This window comes from Mobula birostris, chromosome X (assembly GCF_030028105.1).
Source record: "Mobula birostris isolate sMobBir1 chromosome X, sMobBir1.hap1, whole genome shotgun sequence".
In the NCBI taxonomy this organism is placed as follows: Eukaryota; Metazoa; Chordata; class Chondrichthyes; order Myliobatiformes; family Myliobatidae; genus Mobula; species Mobula birostris.
In genome coordinates this window covers 67,699,457-67,719,458 of record NC_092402.1, presented here as the reverse complement: position 1 = coordinate 67,719,458, position 20,002 = coordinate 67,699,457, and the positions used below count along the sequence as shown (strand labels likewise).

Genomic DNA, 20,002 nt, shown 5'->3' with positions numbered 1-20,002 from the left:
AACATTTGTGGCGAGAGACACTGCTGTGTGGACCAATTGGAGCTGTCTTTTTTTCCCAGTTTAAATAATTGTTTGCAGGTTACAGTGTGCTCCAAGAGAGGAGAGAAAAAAATGCTATTGAGTTTAAATACTCGCAGCATGCCGTCATCTTTCGTTCCTTGAAAGCCCAATTTGACTGATAGGCGTGTTATGAAATATGAAGTGCAGCCCCGATGAAGTTTTATAGCCAGTGCTCGAATCCTGGATGAGACCGGCTCCCTGAGTACACACTGTTGACACCTGTTTGTGAGACAGGGAACAGCAATATCTGCATTGACCCACCTCTCCCTTCCCTCTCTCTTTCCCCCCAGCCACATCTGCCAAGCCCGCTTCTGCTGCGGTGGTGTTCAACGCGGAGGCGGTGCTTATACTGAAGTCAACTGGGCTCGGTCTCTTCGACTGCGAGGGGGCGGAAAAGCCAACTCTCCCCGGGAGCCCGCAGGATAGCTGCATGGGCTGTTCTATAAGCCTCGATTGCTGCGGGACGGAGCTTTGCGGAACCCCAGATGAACCTACAAAGAAGAAAGAAGAGAAAATGAGGCTCACAAAGGTAGTTCAGACCATCCTCTGGCCGTGTGTGTGCATGCGCGCGCGCATTGAAAGTTTGTGAGCTGCTGTGTACTCTGTATATCGTGTGACATTGCCATTGTAAGCGTGCTGGACACAACAGTGAGCTTTTTTAAAAAATCCTGTTGACTTTATCAGACTTGATTTGTTTCAGTTCTACTGAGAATGCTCATTTTCCCCCCTGCTCTTACTCAATACGAAAAATACGTGGCCAAAGTTCAAGTAACTGAAATATTGTTTTCTGAAAAACATGAGTTGTTAATGTTTTATTTTCGAGAATTCGCAATGCATGATTTAAAGAAAATGTACAGTGGAACAGAAAGTAACAGGAAAAGAATTAAAAACCTGTTTGAGAGTAGTCTGGGACAGTTTTTAAAAGGGCATTGCCCTGGTTAAACAAATCAAGAATGTCCTGCCGTTTATTTGGATGAAGCCGGGTGTGTTGCAATCATTGTCACATGCAAGTGACGGCGGACGTCCAGTGTCATTGTGTTCAGTGCTTGGCAAAACTTTGTGTTTTGGTTTGCGGATGGGCAAGCAAGGGGAGGCGCCCGTTTGTAAAGAGCCAGCAGAATGGTGGACTTGGGACAGTTCTTGCTTGGCAGTGGAATAGAATGACAGAGGCGGAAAGCGCTCTGAGTTCTATAATATCAACCCAAGGAACAATTGCACCGAAAAATACTCGCTGCTCTCTTGATGTCTGTCCAACAGAAGGAGAATAAAAGCAACAACGTCTATGTGTGTCATTCGCACACTGAGGTCTGATTAAATGCAAAGAAGCTTTTCCATTTGCGGTTACTGAGCTCCTCAAATCTTCCTGGAATGCGCTGCCTCCGATGTCAAGGAAGAGGCCGCGAACTTCTGATGCATGGAAATTGTCCTGCCTACTCATACAATGCGCAATCGGTCCATCGTCCAGGAAACACTGGAGGATGGGCCCTGATGTGGTTGCAGAGGGGTCGCGACCTTTACCTGGGAAGATTCCAACCCGCGCAATCAATGTCGCGGCGCCGTTTTACCTCAGAGCCGTTTGGGAGATTTTTTTACATAGCTCTGCCAGGATGTTCCAACCCTCTCACTATAAGTGAAGTCCTTTTGGAAGCGTAGTAAACTGATGCCATATGGAAAACAAGGTAGCCAATTTTCAATACAAAATCCTACATGCAGCAATGGGATCATTCTCTTCAGTGACGTTGATTGACGAATGAATATTGATCAGGATTCCGCAGAGAACTGGCCCTTTTTCAAAACAGTGGAGTTCATTTTTTTTTGTTTTAGCGCCACAGGAAAGGACAGACGATTTAATGTGGAATAAAAACGGATGCTGGAGATACTTTAGGCCAGGTGGCATTTGTGGAGAGAGAAACAGAGTTAACATTTCAAGGGAATAATAGATAATAGACAATAGGTGCAGGAGTAGGCCATTCGGCCCTTCTAGCCAGCACTGCCATTCACTGTGATCATGGCTGATCATCCACAATCAGTATCCAGTTCCTGCCTTCTCCCCATATCCCTCGACTCTGCTATCTTTAAGAGTTCTATCTAACTCTTTTTTGAAAGAATCCAGAGAATTTGAGGAAAAGTCTAATGTTCTAAAAGCTAATGTTTCAGGCTGATGACTTTTCCTCAGAGAATAGCACCTTGAGAAGTGTGACATCCCCTCAGTCAGCCTAAATTTTTGCACCTGGCTCCTACTTTGCCTCTTTGATGCAGTTGCTTCAGGTCTTGGGGATAATATCCCTGCCAGCCCTGCCTCCTAGGATCTTTGGCACACTACTGTCCCCAATGATGTCACTGGCCAGCCACTTAGTCTGAAAGGCAAACACGAAGAGATTAATGTTGCGAGTGTCTATATGTGCACGTCTGTACTTATGCCACAAGGTGTAATTGCTGCAAGTTGGTACATTCTGTAGTCCAGCGTCAGGTAATTTTTACCCTTTTGCAGATTAGAGATAAAATTCTGCTGGAAATGTGAATACCCAAAAGTGCTGTAAATCCTCTGCAGGTCGAGTAGCATCTGTGCAGAGAGAAAGACAAGGCTAATGTTTCAGGCTGTTGACTTTTCCTCAGAAGTGGTGAAAGACACAAATTCTGGTGGAAATTCATCAATCAGAAGTGTTAACCCTGTCGTTTCCCCCACCCACGCACAAGTGCTGTGTGACTTGTTGAGGGTTTGCCCCAGCATGCCTTAGTCAGTATCATTAAAACCAAATTATCTCATCATCTGGACGCCATGGTAGTGTGTGGTTAGTGTTGGAGCATCGGAGTTCGGTGTTCAATTCTGACATCCTCTGTAAGCAAATTTGTACATTCTTCCCGTGACCATGTGAGTTTCCTCCGGGTGTTCCATTTTCCCCCACAGTCCAAAGACGCACCGGTTAATTGATCATTATAAATTGTCCTGTGATTAGGCTAGGGTTAAATCGGTGGGTTGCTGGGCAGCATAGCTCAGTGATGCTGCATCTGTAAATAAAATAAATAACTCTCTTACTAACTCTTCCTTCAGTTAGTCCTGACGAAGGGTCTTGGCCTGAAACGTTGACTGTACCTCTTCCTAGAGATGCTGCCTGGCCTGCTGTGTTCACCAGCAACTTTGATGTGTGTTGCTTAAATTAAATTAAATACTTGCATTGCTGCATGCAAGTCTGTTCCAGGTTTTTCCTTTTTCTTTATGTAACCCCTACAGATGCCAGAAGGAAATGACTGGTTTCCTTCTTTTTAAAAAGTCTTTTTTTTTAATAAACTTTGGTGATGTAATGCCTGTAGTTGAGATAGACATCCTGTATTCCAGTGTATCTCTCCTGGCAGAGAGTCAAGTGTAGAAGTCCAGGTGGACCAGGGCACAGATGTAATTCAATCTGTCTTAAGTTCAACCATTTTTCTTTTCTATTTACATTCTAAACCTCCTTGTTCTCAATTATGATGGGGACACTCCATTTAAATTTATCACATCACAATGACACTCTTTTTCCACCAGTGGCACTGCAGCTCCCCTTCTGGCAGGAGGGTTTCATTACACTGTGACAGGTTTATACAGCCAGTTTTTATGGTAAGTATATTCATCTGTTGTAATGAACAATTTTGCTGAAAAGTGCATAAAACATTGCTATAAAGCAGCAGTTCCCAACCTGGCAGCAGCCAAAAATCACAAGTGGTCCATGGGGTTAATATTATTGAGGTAATTTAGTTCGAAAGTTCACAACAAGTGAAAATGTACCTCTGTGTGTTCTTAGGTCCCTGAGAATCCCTGGGACAGCCCCAGCTTCTTAATAGGAAAGGCTCATGATGTTATCAGGCATTTATGGGGGTGGGGAGGGGATGTGTGCATATTTTAACGAGTGTGAACAAGTGGGCCTTTCATTCAGAAAGCTTGAGAGCCATTACCGTAGAGTGCAGGCAGTCATTTTACTTGCAACAGAGCGGTGGAGGCCAAGGGGAGATCTGATAGAGGTTTATAACTTTATGAGAGGCACAGATAGAGTAGGCAGGAGTATCTTTTTCCCAGGGTAGAAAGGTCAAATACCAGAGGGTGTGCATTGAAAGTGAGAGGGGGTAGGTTCAAAGGGAATGTGAGGGGTAAGTTTTTTTACTCAGAGTGCTGGATGCCTGGATGCGCTGCCTGGAGTGGTGGTAGAGGCAAATACATTAGAGGCTTTTAAGAGATGTTGAGATAGGCACATAAATTTGAGAAAGATGGAGGGATATGGACATGGTGTAAGTAGGAGGGATTTGTTTTTCTGGGTTTTTTTGGTTCAGCACAACATAATGAGCTGAAGAGCCTGTTCCTGTGCTATTCTGTTCTATGTTCTAGATATATTGTGTGTTTATTGCTGTGAATACCCCAAGCTGATTTCACACTTTTACAAGGGCAGAGTTTATTTGAAACGGTTGTCACTAGCCATGCTAATCATTAGTATTGATTCTTTGTGTTGACCTGATTCAAGTTTTGTTCCAACTATGCTGATGGGAATTCTGCAAACTACAGAAGATCTTTCCCCAATCTCCTGCACTTTCCTGCACTCTGTAGAATTGTAGAATGACTGGACTGCCCCTGAAAATGTGAGACTTCCAAACGACAGTCTGGGGTGGGGGGGGGGTGGTTTGTATGACTTCTGTCCAACCTCATCCAGTCATGGGAATACGGATACAGTCTGGGAAACAGCATGAGTTTGAGAGTGTGGTCTGTGTCATACAGCAAGAGTTAATAACCAGTATTGGTGTACAACATGTTATAATCCACCTTTTCCTTTTATGGTTGAGCGGAACCTGATGATAAAGCATTGGGCAGAAATGCACACAGACGGCGTTTTGTGACTTCAAGTACTGTGTGCACTGTGCAAACATACTGAGTTATTCAGTACCATTCACAGCAAATCAACACAGGCTCCCAAAGCTTTACCAAATCTGTGCACAATTGGCTGTTTAAATTTATTACTGCCTTTGGGGTCATGCATCTATAGTTTGTTACAGGTCTGGTACCTGCAAGGCTGTACTCACAGCATCTCGAAAACTTTGTGACCTCTACCAACATGGTAGAGGTGCATGGGAGCATCAATGTCAGATGCCCCACCCTTCAAGTCTCTCACTCTCTTGACTTATCACCACTCCTTCTACGTCTCTGGGTTCAAGTCCTGAAACTCCCTCCCTAAGAGCACTGTGGCAACACCTTTACCAGAAGGACTGTTATTTTGACTAGTGTTGCTGCTATTTTAATTATGGCAGGTAAAAGAATAGTTTGCCAGCTCTTTGGAGCCCACACAATCATTTCCTTTTCGGTGTAATCATTTAAATCGGAACATATGTCCAGGTGGTAAATTCAAAGTTCGAAGTAAATTTATTATCAAAGTACATACATGTCACCATATACAACCCTGAGATTCATTTTCTAGTGGGCAAACTCAATAAATCCAATAACCATAACAGAATCAATGAAAGACCGCACCAACAGGGCAGACAGCCAGTGTGCAAAATATAACAAACTGTGCAAACACAAAAAGGAAGAAAAAAAGAAGAAATATTAATAATAATAATAATACATTTTTAAAAGTTAAAGTCTGTCCCATGCCTTTGTGGCCCATCAGGCCGGTGCTTATGCCGGTTCCTTAATAATAAATAAATAAGCAATAAATATTGAGAGCATGAGATGAGGAGTCCTTGGAAAGTGAGTCCATAGGATGTGGGAACATTTCAATGATGGGCCAAATGAAGTTGAGTGAAGTTATCTCCTCTGGTTCAAGAGCCTGTTGGTTGAGGGGTAATAACTGTTTCCGAACCTGGTGATGTGAGTCCTGTGGTTCTGATACCATCTTCCTGATGGCAGTGAGAAGAGAGCATGGCCTGGATGGTGGGGGTCCCTGATAATGGATGCTGCTTTCCTGTGACAGCGTTTCATGTAGATGTGCTCAGTAATGGGGAGGGCATTATCCATGATGGACTGGACCATATCCACTGCTTTTTGCGTGATTTTCTGTTCAAGGGCATTAGTGTTTCCATACCATGCTGTGATGCAGCCAGTCAATATACTCTCCACCACACATCGGTAGAGGTTTATCAAAGTGTTAGATGTCATGCCGAATCTTTGCAACCTCCTAAGGAAGTAGAGGTGATGTTGTGCTTTCTTCGTAATTGCACTTACGTGCTGGGCCCAGGACCGGTTCTCCAAAATAATAACACCGCAGAGGAATTTAAAGTTGCTAACCCTCTCCACCTCTGATCCCCCGATGCGGACGAGCTCAAGGACCTCCATTTTCCTCCTCCTGAAGTCAATAATCAGCTCATTGGTCCTGCTGACATTGAGTAAGAGGTTGTTGTTATGGCACCACTCAGACAGATTTTCAATCTCCCTCCTCTATGCTGATTCATCACCAGCTTTAATTCAGCCAATGACAGTGGTGTTGTCAGCAAACTTAAGTATGGCACTGGAGCTGTACTTAGCCACGCAGACATAAATGTAAAGCGAGTAGAGCAGAGGGCTAAGCACACAGCCTTGTGGTGCACCTGTGCTGATGGAAATCGTGGAGGAGATGCTTTTGCCAATCTGAACTGACTGGGGTCTGCAAGTGAGGAAATTGAGGATCCAGTTGTACAAGCAGGTGTTAAGGCCAAGGTCTTGAAGCTCATTGATTAGTTTTACGGAGATGATAGTGTTTTGTATTTAATATTTCAGTAATATTTGAGTAATATATATTGTTTAATTAAGCATTCTTGTTTGTTTAAATAATTAATTACAGGTGATATGTAAAAATATGTGAATTGCATACATCATGATGTCACCATGTGATACTTGTGTGCCTTGCTTAAAAAGTCAAGACAAAGTTAGATTCACATTCCTGGCCCTCTTGTTTTCCCTTCAATTGGTTTTTATGTTTTGGAGTTACAAAACATAACAGTGGTGACGAGGAAGTTTTAAATGAAATTTAAATGAGATGGCTACCTACCTGCTGAAGTGCAGCAAGATGTTCGAGTAAAAAAAGAACAGCGCAGCACGTGCTTTTTTGGGAAGGGACGGAGACAGTCAAGTTAAAACCAAGGCAGATAACGGAAGAATTCACGGGCTCATAAACAGCGAGTTCGTTCATTCGCTATGTGCCGTATCGTACAACATGGGCGATCATGGTTTTCCATGACCGTGATTGTTCTTGGCAATTTTTCTGCAGAAGTGGTTTGCCATTGCCTTCTTCTGGGCTGTGTCTTTACAAGATGGGTGACCCCAGCCATTTTCAATACTCTACAGAGATTGTCCACCTGGTGTCAGTGGCTGCATAACCAGGACTTGTGACATGCACCAGCTGCTCTTAAAACCATCCACCACCTGCTCATATGGCTTCACATAACCCTGATTGGCGGGCTAAGCAGGTGCTACACCTTGCCCAAGGGTGACCTGCAGGCTAGCAGAGGGAAGAAGCATCTTGCACCTCTTTTGGTAGAGACATAGTTCCACCCCACCACCCAAAACAGTGAGTACTGGGTGATAATAATCATAAACAAAAAAAAGGTAGAATTGGCTGGCTATATTGGAAAGATAGACACGTTCAATTGCTCAAAGGATAACTGGCTCATGTATACTGAGCAAAGTCAGCAGTATTTTAAAGCAAATGTAATAGCCAATGAGAAACAAGTACCAGTTTTGCTGAATGCATTGGGTTTAAAGCAGAGATTCCCACCTTGGGTCCACGGACCCCTTGGTTAATGGTAATGGTCTATGGCAAAAAAAAAGGTTGGGAACCCTTGGTTTAAAAACATACAGTTTGTTTTGAAGTTTAACTGCTCCAACCAAACCAGCTGAAATGTGTTTTGCTGACATTGTGAAATTAAAGCAGCAACATTTAGAACTGAAACCATTGTTGATTGCAGAACACTTTAGGTTTCACAAGCGGAATCAAGAGGCAGGGGAGTCCACTTCAGCATATGTGGCTGAATTGAAGAAGTGGTCTGAGCATTGTCAGTTCAGTGATGGGCTTTATGGTGCACTGAGAGGTCATTTAGTTTGTGGAATCTTACAAGAAAACATTCAAAAATGGCTCCTAACTGAAGCACAACTTACATTTATAAAAACATTGAAATTCTATCAATGGAAACAGCAGACAGAGATGCAATTGAATATAGTCAGGAGGGAAAGTGAGTGTGAACAAAATTGCAGCATCTAGTTGGAGACTTGCCTGAACGAACAAATTGTGTTACCATTGTGGTGGTGGGGGGGGGGAGTCACATACACCAAACAAAAATGCAGATTTAAAGGTGAAATTTGCAGAAAATGCAGCAAAGTAGGGCACAAGTGAAGAGCATGTTGGACAGACAAAAATAAATGGTCCTCACAGGGAAGCAAAAAAGATAAAAAGTCAAGTTGCAGATTCAAAAAGAGCAGTTGGTGAAAAATCTGATAATGATGAGAGTGACACAGGACTGAGATTAACAATGTGAAAACTAATAAGAGACAAACAATGTGGAATATAGAATAGTACAGCACAGTACAGGCCCTTCGGCCCACATTGTTGTGCCGACCCTCAAACCCTGCCTCCCATATAAGCCCCCACCTTAGATTCCTCCATATACCTGTCTAGTAGTCTCTTAAACTTCACTAGTGTATCTGCCTCCACCACTGACTCAGGCAGTGCATTCCACGCACCAACCGCTCTCTGAGTAAAAAACCTTCCTCTAATATCCCCCTTGAACTTCCCACCCCTTACCTTAAAGCCATGTCCTCTTGTATTGAGCAGTGGTGCCCTGGGGAAGAGGCACTGGCTATCCACTCTATCTATTCCTCTTAATATCTTGTGTACACCAAATATGAATGGCAAGTTAATTAAAATGGAATTGGACACTGTTTCAGTCATTCCACAAAATGAGTTTGATCAGCATTTCAAAGGTACTAAACTGAAGCATACAGATATCCAACTAAGAACTTGTACTGGAAAAAAGATAACTCCTGTGAGAATGACATTTGTAACAGTGAAATACAACAACCAACAAGCCACATTAGGCTTGTATGTGGTAAAAACAAGAGGACCAACATTGTGGGGATGTGATTGACTGAGAGAACTACAACTTGATGGGAGACCCATCCACCAGTTGCATGCCCCATCCCCTGCAATAAAGCCAACTGAAAGCAAATTAAGAAAGGTACTGGATGATGCCATGACTGTCTCCATACCAAACACCATGAACTGTTCACCAACAGAGGGCAAACAGGTGTCGGTGCCAACCTCTTTGGCTCTGGTTGGAAAGCATATTGGACCAAGGAAGGACCAGGCTGCTCAGAGGAATCGGGAAAGTGATGAAAGCAGTGGCCTGACGACAACAGATATTGTAGTCAACATATCTGAGAATGCACCTGATATGTTAACCAGGCAGTTACCAGCGAAATGTGGTTTAGTTTTAAGCTGGAAGAGAGTTCAGGGAGTTTCAGGAAAGTTGCAAGCATTCAGCTTTTGTGAGTATAAAGAACCAGAATCTCCTCTGCGTGCATTAAGGTTATTGCATGAACTTTGAGTGGGAGATAAAAAGCTGCTGGTAAAAGTAGATGCAAAGACCAAAGCCCAGCTGGAGGAGTGGAAGGCCAAACAGAAAGGAGTCAATGGAGATATGAAAACAGAGGATTTGTCAGATGAGGAAAACAAGAGGAGAGATCAGACTGTGAAGAGAGCAATAGAAGGATTAATAAGAGACTCAAGTGAACTAAATGCACCTTCCCAAGATCAAGATGCACGAACTAGAAGAAGAGAAAGGAGGGAGAAGAAAAGTGTCCAGAGCTGTCAGAACCACTTACTGCAGTCAACTCCTACAACCACCATGGAGGAGGTCCCAAGAACCTGAGATTATTTTTACAGCCACAACTCGCACCTGCCAAGCAGAGTGACCTCCATTGTCAAGAAGTTATCCCACAAAAATAAGAAACCCTCCACAGCAATTAAATCTTTAGGCCTGAATGGGGCAATTTAAAATTTACTATGTTGTGGATGTCTATATAACAGTTGTGTATTATAGTATACTGTGTATACTGTTGAGATGGATTCTCTATAGAGTTGGAGTTCATAGCTAAGCAGGGAGAAGTGTTGTGTATTTAATATTTCAGTAATATTTGAGTAATATTTTAAATACTGTATATTGTTTTGATTAAGCATTCTGTTCGATTAAATCTCATTACGGGTTATATGTAAAAATATGTGAATTACATATGTCATGATGTCACCACGTGATATGTGTGTGTCTCGATTAAAAAGTCAAGACAAAGTTAGACTCACTTTCCTGGCTCTTTTGTTTTCCCTTCAATTAGTTTCTTATGTTTTGGGGTGACAAAAAGGTACAGACAGTACTGAATGCCAAGGTGTAGTCGATAAAGAGCATTCTGATGTTTGTACCTTTGCTGTCCCAATCTTCCAGGGTTGGGTGAAGAGCCAATGAAACGGCATCTGCTGAGAACCTGTTGTGTCCATATGCAAATTGGAGCAGATCCAAGTTGCTTCTCAGGCAGGAGTTGATATGTTTCATCACCAACCTCTCAAAACACTTCATCATTGTGGTTGTAAGTGCTACTGGACGATAGTCATTGAGGCAGGTTATCACATTCTTTGTAGGCACTGGTGTATTTGAAGCCTGCTTAAAGCAGGTGGGTACCTCAGACTGCCAAAGTGAGAGGTTAAAGATCTCAGTAAACATTTCAGCCAGTTGATCAGCGCAGGTCTTTAGTACTCGGTCAGGTACCCCGTCTGGGCTGGATGCTTTCCGTGGGTTCACCCTCCTGAAGGATGCTCTCATGTCAGCCTCAGAGACTAAAATCACAGGATCATCAGGAGCTGTGGGAGCTTGTGATGATTCCACCATGATTTGACAAGCATAGAAGGCATTGATCTCCTCTGGAAGCGAAGTCCTGTTGTCACCTACGTCGCTTGATTTCACTTTGTAGGAGGTGGTGGCATTCAAGCCCTGTCACAACTGTCGAGCATCCTTCACTGATTCAAGTTTAGTCCGGAATTGCCACTTTGTATGTGAGATGGCTTTCCGGAATATTGTACCTGGACCTCTTGTGGCTAGACTTGAATGTCTCAGCAGATTGCGGATCTCATGATTCATCCAGGGCTTCTGGTTGGAGAAGACTCTGAATGATTTTGTGGGGACACACTCGTCCATGACGGTTTCTATAAAGTCCTTGACAACCATGGAGTAGCCATTCAGATCGCCAGATGAGTCCATCAACTTGAAGCAATCCCACAGCCACTCCTCTGCCTCTTTGCTGTCCTATCCATGGAGCCCTGCTCTTTAGCCTCTGCCTGTATGCAGGTAGGAGAAGGCCAGCCAAGTGATCAGATTTACTGAAATACAGTCTGTGCATGGAACGGTGAGCATTCCTTATCTTAGTATAACAGTGGTCTAGTGTGTTGGGACCTCTGGTGCTACAGGTAACTGGGCAGAGATTTCTTCAAACAAGCCTGATTGAAATACCCAGCTATGATATGATATGTGTTGGGGTGGATGGTTTCTTGTTTGGTGATGGCATCATGCAGTATCTCAAATGCCTGATCACAGTCAGCCAATAGTAAACTGCAGTTGGGATTACGGAGAAGAACTCTCTTGGTAAATAGAATGGTCAGCATTTGATCATTTTTGTGGTTTTGTCATACTCTTGTTCAAGGGCAGGGGAGCACCATAGAGAGTTTATCATGAAACACACACCTCCACTTTCAGTCCATCCTGGGTATCGAGAAGCCTCTAGGTCTGATCACCGTATCCGGTGCACTCTGAGCAACCTCCATCTCAGTAAAACACAGAACACAACAATCTCTCATTTCCCTCCAATACAGCACTCTTGCCCTCAGCTCCTCATTTTTGTTCTCCAGCGACTACACGTTTGCTAACAAGATGCTGGGTAGAGGGGGCCTCATCTTGGGTTTCAGCCTGACCTGGAGATCTTCCTCCCTCCTTGTTTCTGGCCATGGCGATATACCTTTGTCCACTTAAAGGTGCTATACCTGCTTGCTTGAGAATTAAGTCTGACGAGCCCTTCATAAGATCATGAAATCTATAGTTCATTACATCGATTTAAAAGTACATTGATTAAAGGGAACTTATATGCTGCAGATTGCGGTGAGAGTAATTCAAAAGAGTTATATTTAGAAGTATTGTATGTAGCCTGCAGAATGTCACCATGGTTCACTGGTGCCATCTTGACCAAATATCCCATTCGTTGTGGGTGTGAACCCCTTTTCTATTCAGAATTCTGTCTAGGACAGATTTTGGTCTTGCTTTGTGTGTGTGTGTGTGTCCAGTTGGTGTTAGCAAGCTATTACAGCAATCAGTCCTGTCTTAACTCTTCCAATGTTAGAAACATAGAAACATAGAAAACGTACAGCACAATACAGGCCCTTTGGCCCACAAAGCTGTGCCGAACACGTCCTTACCTTAGGAATTACCAAGGCTGCTTCTCACCTCTAAACTCCAGCGAGTGCAAGGCAAGCTTCAATCACTTTTCATAGACTATGAAGGGAATCAATTTTCTGAATCTTCCCTGCACCACAGTGCAGATTGCTTTATGCTGAAATGGAGGTGTAGCTCTAATGTACTTTGCCATTGAAACTTTTGTTTGATAAAAACAATCGTTAGCAAACTATTTTTTAAAATACCAGCATTGTAGAATGATACCCAAACAGAAGGGGGGCCATAGATAGTCAGAATATTTTTCCCTGGATGGGGAGTCTAGAACTAGAGGACACAGATTTAAGGTGAAAGGGAATCGGAGGGGAAAGTTGCTCACAGAGAGAGAGAGAGGTGGGTAAATGGAACAAGCTGCCAGAGGAACTGGTAGAGGTGGGTACAATTAAAATACTTAAAAGGAATTTGATAAGTACTTGAATAGAGAGGGAGTAGAGGGATACAGACTTATTGCAGGCAAATGGGATGAGTGTAGAAAGAGGTTACAGTCAGTATTGAGGAGTTGAGTCAAAGAACCAGTTTCTGTCCTTATAACTCCATGACTCTGTTTGATTGAATGATCCAGTTAGCCTCACTTCATCTGCTCTGCACAACTTTCACCTTCTGAAGGTTGATCCAATTGTCCTTTTGGAAGTTCTGATTGAATCTTTTTTCCATTGCCCTTTTAGGCGGCACGATGAGGATCTTTGCGAATCACCCGCCTTACAAATGCGTCAGTATATCCCTGGTCCCAAGAGCTTAGTTCATTAAAAGCAGTAAAACAGGTTGACAAGGAAGCAAAAACAGCATTTAGCTTGCTGACCTACATCAGTCAGGGCACTGAGTACAGGAGTTGGGACGTTATGTTGCAATTGTATAAGATGTTGACGAGGCTGCACTTGGAGTACTATATACAGTTTTGGTCACCCTGTTATAGAAAAGGTGTGGTTAAAGGTGGAAAGAGCGCAGTGCAGAAAATATTTATGAGGATGTTACTAGGACTGGAGAGCCTGAGATATTTAGGAGAGATTGGCTAGACCAGGTCTTTATTCCTTGGAATGTAGGAGGATGAGGGGCGACCTTATAGAAAAGATTAAAACTCCTGGAGGCATATATAAGGTGGAACTCTGCCTCCTAGTTTTGGTCTCCCCTATTCTGGGGAAAAGGGTAAGGGAGACCAGAACTGGGGGGCATAGATTTAGGGTGAGAAGGAAAAAAAGTAAACTTTTTCACATAGAGTGTGATGAGTATATGGAACGAGCTGCCAGAGGAAGTGGTTGAGGTAGATGTAATACTATCATTTAAGAAGCTCTTGGATAGGTGCATTAGAAGGGCAGGGCTTAGAGAGATATGGGATGAACACAGGAAATTAGGACTAGCTGGGTAGGCACTGTGGTCAGCATGGACTAGTTGGGCCAAAGGGCCTGTATCTGTGCTGTACTGCTATATGACTCTATGATCAAAGCACGATGTGAGTTCGGTTCTGTGATACCAATGCATCAAATGGTTCAGCCAACACCTTTTTTTTCAAGAACTCTGGTGCCTTTTTAAATTGCTCTGCTGTAAAATCAAACTGTTCCAAATAAATCTTTTTAATTCCCTTCATCACAGTGTGCTGTCCAACTCTTCTGTGTGGGAGCCAGGCTCATTTTTTAATATATAAAAGCCTGCAGAAAAACTGCTCCACACTTGAGAGAAGAGTTAATGCTAATAGAGACCCAAACATGTGTGACCTAATGTCCTGTCAAAAGGCCGACACTCTCTCCTTTCTAATGAGTCACATACGGACCACACGTGTTCAATAAAATCAATGTTTAACAGAGCTCTTGAGCTTACCTGAAAGTGTATCTGTAAAGTAATGCCTCCTGGGCAACAGAGCTCGACTGTTTTAATTGTCAGAAGAATTACTGTTTGCTCCTCTGCCAAGGTGAAAGTGGAGCTAAAATTTCTAGTGGAAAATTGTAAAGAAAAATGTAAATCGGAAAGGATTAAAATTGACTTGATTTTGAGAATGTTAACCATGCCTGCTTGGTGACTGGAGATCCTCATTAGCTGTTTTTGCTGTCCCAAAGCAACACACAGGATGGAAGTTGCTCCTGATAATTTCCATCTTGTTCCAAAGGGCCAGGACTTAGATTGTTTTGAAACTTTGAATGATATTTACTGAGCTACCTTTCCAAGGGAGGGGTCAGCCTTTCTGTACCAAATTTTCTGTTTCCCATTTTGCAGCAGGCCGGATGTGGTACTCCAGGGGTCAGCTAAGATGGCAGTAATCTGGTGACCAGGCCCACTTTAACACTTAACTCTACATGGTCATTTTAAGTGATGTTTCCAGAATGGCCAGTGTATCCAAGCCAAACTCAACTCTAAAACTTCTCAAACTGAAGTTGGTCACCAGAATGAGGCTAAATCCCTTTTTAGACATAAGACATATACAGCTAACATACCTAGGGTTTGAAGACATGCTATGGGAGTACTATGGGAGTATGGTATCCAGGGTTGATGCCATGTTTCAGACCACTGAGTTACATTGGAAGGTTATTGGGCGGCCTCAGATAAATGTGAAGTATCACACAGCACTTTTCTCTGTAGGAGGACAGTGCTTGCTTCAAGTTTTGATTAATGTTACTTCCCAAAACTATACTGGGGTTGAAATTCACACTCTACTGAATGTGCTAAGAGTAACATAAACGTACTGAACTCTGCCATTTGGAAGTTCAGTTCAGTGTGTGTACAGGGGACATTTTTCACTGAGAAATTGAGATTATGGGGTCAGGTAGAAAATTAGCCATGATCTTTTGAAAGATAGAGCAGGCATGAGGGACCAAAATGCAAGGGGGAGCCAGCTAAATGCACAAGGGAGGTCAGAACAGAGGGATAATGGGGTTGAAGAAAGGTGGAGGGAGACTCATATAACTTGACAACAAAAGCAATTTACATTTACACAGTACCTTTGAATGAAAAACATACCTGTGAGTAATAATCAAACCAAATCTGACACTGATGAGGGGATACTGGGGTGGGTGGCAGAGTGACAGAGGTTTTAATGAGAGAGATGTTAAGATTAGGAAGGGGATTTCAGAGCTTGAGCCTATGTCTGTCAGTGGTAGGGCAGTACAATGGAGCTGCTGCTTCACACCTCCAACGGCCTGTGTTCAGTCCCAGCCTCGAGGGTTGCACATTTTCCCCGTGATTACATGGATTTCCATTTTCTTCCACATTGCAAAGGCATGTGGGTTGGTTGGTTAATTGGTCACTGTCGGTCGCCTGTGGTGCAGAGGTGAGTGGTAGTATCTGGGAGGAATGGGGGGAGAGCAAAATGGGATTGAGGTAAGCTTAATATCGTTGGATGGCTGATGACTCACACAGACTCAGTGGGTGGAAGAACCCATTTTTATCCGGTAAGGAAGTTGTGATGTAGAAGTGTGGTGGGTGTATGAAATGGGAGATGGTTCCCTATGCTAGCTTTTGCATCCTTGGAAAAGAATGTCACCTCCAGTCGGCGATATTTTCTCCAAAGGCCCCCTGTTGGTAATGGGACTTGAAGGCCCACATTCTCCTGAAGCTTATTAGACTCCAGCTTGGAGATGACGTGAAACATCTGGCAGCAAGCCCCACTGTTCTGGAACTTTTGCTCAGCTGGGTCAGCAGTTCAAGCCAAAAGAGTTTAACAACTAACCCAGTGAGCTCATGAGCTTTGTGTGGGGTCCCTAGTGTAATTTATAACCTGCCAGCAGTTGGCACACAGGGATAGCCTTTTGCAGCTCTGCTGGCGTCATCCCACTGGCGCAAGGATGGGCTGTGCCCCAAGGGTGCAGTGTCCTATACACAATGAGCTGTCGGGAGTGGTTTTGACAGATGCAACAATCACCATTCTCACCCTGCATCACGTCAGAAAACGCAGTTTGTTATTGAAAGTTCCAAGAGGCACCAGTCCAATTGCTGTTCCAACTCTAGTACAGAAATGCAGTCCTCTCTGTGGCTCTGTTTAAAAGAGAGAAAAATATAAATAGAAGAGTTTGGCAGAAGAGAATTTTATTTCAATAGCACCTTTAACATTGTAAAGCATGCTTCCCAGGAGCAAATAAAATCTGACATCAAGACACAGGGGGAAATAGTGAGGTAAACCACTAAAAGTCATGCAAACTAGGTGCAGGAGTAGACCTCCTAGCCTCATGAGCTGCTCTGCCATTTAATACGATCTGATTGTCACCCCAACATCACCTGTTACGTTTTCACCAACTTGCATATCAAGAATGTGTTTACCTCTGCCTTTAAAATATTCAGCTTCCTGAACCCTATGTGGAAAAGATCTCCAGAAGCATTCAACCATCAAAGAGAAAAAAAAATGCCTTGCCTATGTTTTAAATAGGTGGTGCCTTCTTTTTAGACCTTTACTTTAATGACCCTTAGTTGTAGGGTCTCTCACAATTAGAAACTTCTTTAGCCACCTCGTCAAGACTCCTGGGGCTATTTTATGTATCGGCTGAGTGGTTAAATTCAGGGATTTGACCACTCAATTGAAACAGAGATTGCTGAGAGTTGTGGGGCTGGAGGAAGGTTTGAAGACAAGTGTGAAAATTTTAACACTGAGCTGTTACTTGACCAGGATCCAGTGTTGATTTGTGAACTCAATGGATGATGACCGTACAGACCTGCGTGCCAGTTTGGAGTTGAGGTAGCCGAGTATTGGATGAGCTGGAGTTCAGAGGGTGGAACATGGAAGGCTGACCAGGAGGTTGTTAGAATTGTCATGCCTTGAGGCCACAGAGGCACCAGCTACTCAGATGTAATTGAATCCTGTAATTCTCTCTTGGTCTTTTTTAACACTATTCATGCTGTAAATTAATGGATTTGTTTGGCACTAAGGGTTGTTTTGATCAATTGAAATGAGTTGTAACAACTGAGATGTAACAAGGTCTTTCAACCGTACTGGCCTGGAAAAGATTAAACTGGTTTGTCTGTCAAACTGGGCACCAGTTGCCTCTCTCTGGGCTTCAAACATATGCTGAACAGACAACTTACATTTTTGAGATGAAAAATCTGTTTTATTTATGTGAGGCAACTGCTTGTGTTTCCCAGAGTATTTGAGATCTGTCAGGGCTGCTGATAAATTGGCATGAGAGATTAGCCTTCCGTGTTATTGGAAAAGCAGAACGCTTTCTTATTTGTCTGTATCTATTACATTTAAAGAACAGTGTCTGATGTGAATTGAATATGCCGACAGGGAGCAGACTACAGCGTGAGAAGACAGTCTGGTCTCGCTGAACTGCTAACTCTACTGCTGACACTATCACTACAGGAGTACATTCAAATGAGTTGTGTTTGTCACAGATAATAGTGGATTGATCATGGGTGAAGTCCCAAATTGAGAACAAATTTCTTTCTGTAGCAGCTTTCACAGGAATAGGAGGTCCAAGGTGTCTCATACCCAATTGAGTAACTGTTGTAATGAAGGGGAGAAGGCAGCAATGTTGTACACACCAAAACCAAAAAAAAACACAAACACTGAAAATCTGAAATAAAAATGCTGGAAAAACTCAACAGCTAAGGCTGCATCTGTGGAAGAAGAAACAAGGGACCATAAGATATAGGAGCAGAAATAGGCCATTCGGCCCATCAGGTTTGTTCTACCATTCAATCATGGCTGATTTTTTAAACTTTACTCTCCAAACTTCTTCCTGTAACCCTTAACCCACCCCTTAACAATCAAGAACCTATCAATCTCTGATTTGTCCTCCACAGCCAAATGGTAAAGAAAATTCCACAGATTTACCACCCTATGGCTAAAGAAATTCCTGTTCATCTCGGGTTTAAAGGGTCATCCCTTCATTCTGAGGCTGTGCTCTTGAAGCTTGGACTGTCTAGTTAATGGAAACATCCTCTCCACATGAGTTAATGCTTCAGGTCAAAGATGTTCTGTTTCTCCCTTCACAGATTCAGCCTGATCTGCTGAGTGTTTCCAAGATTTTGTTTCACAGCAAGATCTCACAAACCCAAAGGTGGTTATTTTGCTAAGCCCATGATTGGCCTCCTTGAGGCTGCCCACTTCCCTTCTCCATACCAGACATTGAAAGATAAGGAGGATGGTATTCTGGATTCATAAGAAACATGGACTTAACCAGGCTGAGAGGGCTTCAGGTTTCTAATAAATGGCAGGACTGCTCTAACCTTTCTTATCAGTCTTACGTGCTTTTGATGTTAAGGTTGATTTCTACTTGTGCGTACTAGGTTACACCGTAGCCTACGCAAGTGGGCTACGCCATTGTGAGCATTTATACTTGTGCGTTGGTGTGTCTGTGTCTCTGTGCAATTCACCGCCAAAACGCTAGTTGGCAGTGGGGTTTCTATGCCACTGTGCTGAGTTTCTTTGTGTTGAAACTCAACACGAAGAATCTCAAACTTCAAACAAAGTTTGAAGTTTTGAAACTGAAGGAGGTTGAATTTTCTGTGCTTGTCCAGCCACTGGATGAGGAAATGCATTTCAAATATTTTCGGATGTCGGCAGGTAGATTTGACAATTTGGTTCATCGTCTCCAACCATTTATTTCGCATCAGTGTACGCTTAGTATACTCAGAGACCGGCAATCACCATTCCAGTTTTAGCTTCAGGTAGAAGTCAACAGGCTGTAGCAGCTAGCTACAAACTGGCATCAAGCACAGGATCCTCCATAATTTCAGAGGTCTGTAAAGCTTTATGGAAAGTATTGCAGCCAGAGTTCCTTCCCTGCCCTTCAGTCACCCAATGGCAAGCTATTGCAGCGTAGGAGGAATTGCGATGCTACCAAGTGGACCAATCACACTTGTTGTGGTCTGCGACGTCGCGACGTGTAGTTACATTTTGGGAGAAGTGTGTGTTAGACTATGGCGTAGGGTTCAGCGTAGATACAACGTAGGGTTCAGCGTAGATACAACGTAGGGTTCGCGGCTATGCCGTACCTACGGCGTACATTTGATGCACAAGTATAAATCAGCCTTTACTCGTTACAGTACTGTGGGCGTATGGTTATTGTACTAAGTGTTTTTTCTGGCTTATGGACAAAACTAACTTGTGGATGTCTGTAAAAATGGAACCTGTTTGTTATCCAGCGATGGCCCGTAGGTGGGAAATAAATTACTCTAATGGTGGAGAAGGTGACATCAATAATTATTACTGATGAGAATGTTGCTAGAAGCAACTTGGCAAGTCCTGCTGAAGCCAGCTACTTCAGCATCAAATATACAAGAGTTCAGAATCTCAGACGCACAGGCATGCCACATGATTGGAGTCTGAACCAGAGAATTTTTATAATCAAAGAATGAAAACAATGTTGAAGGTTAACATCACAAAAGTTAATCCTGTTTTGCTTAGAATTTCCGCCAAAGTAGATTGGTAGAATCCAACTACAATAGGCCTTGTGCTCCCACAAGAGTTGGGGGAAGTTGATGGGAATGCAGGATGAATAAAGTGGGATTGGGTGCAGACTCAATGGCTGAAGGGCCTGGTTCCCTG

The 20,002-nt window shown here is 43.2% G+C and overlaps 1 protein-coding gene across 1 annotated transcript in view; it reads left to right on the top strand.

Annotated features, from left to right (window-relative positions):
• Positions 1-245: 245 nt before the first annotated feature.
• Positions 246-20,002, top strand: part of LOC140191925 (tensin-2-like) — a 262,781-nt gene continuing 243,024 nt past the window's right edge. The window contains exon 1 of the mRNA XM_072249806.1: positions 246-589. Coding sequence (XP_072105907.1) covers positions 491-589 — 99 coding nt within the window. The 5' untranslated portion in view covers positions 246-490. The remainder of the gene's footprint in view (positions 590-20,002) is intronic.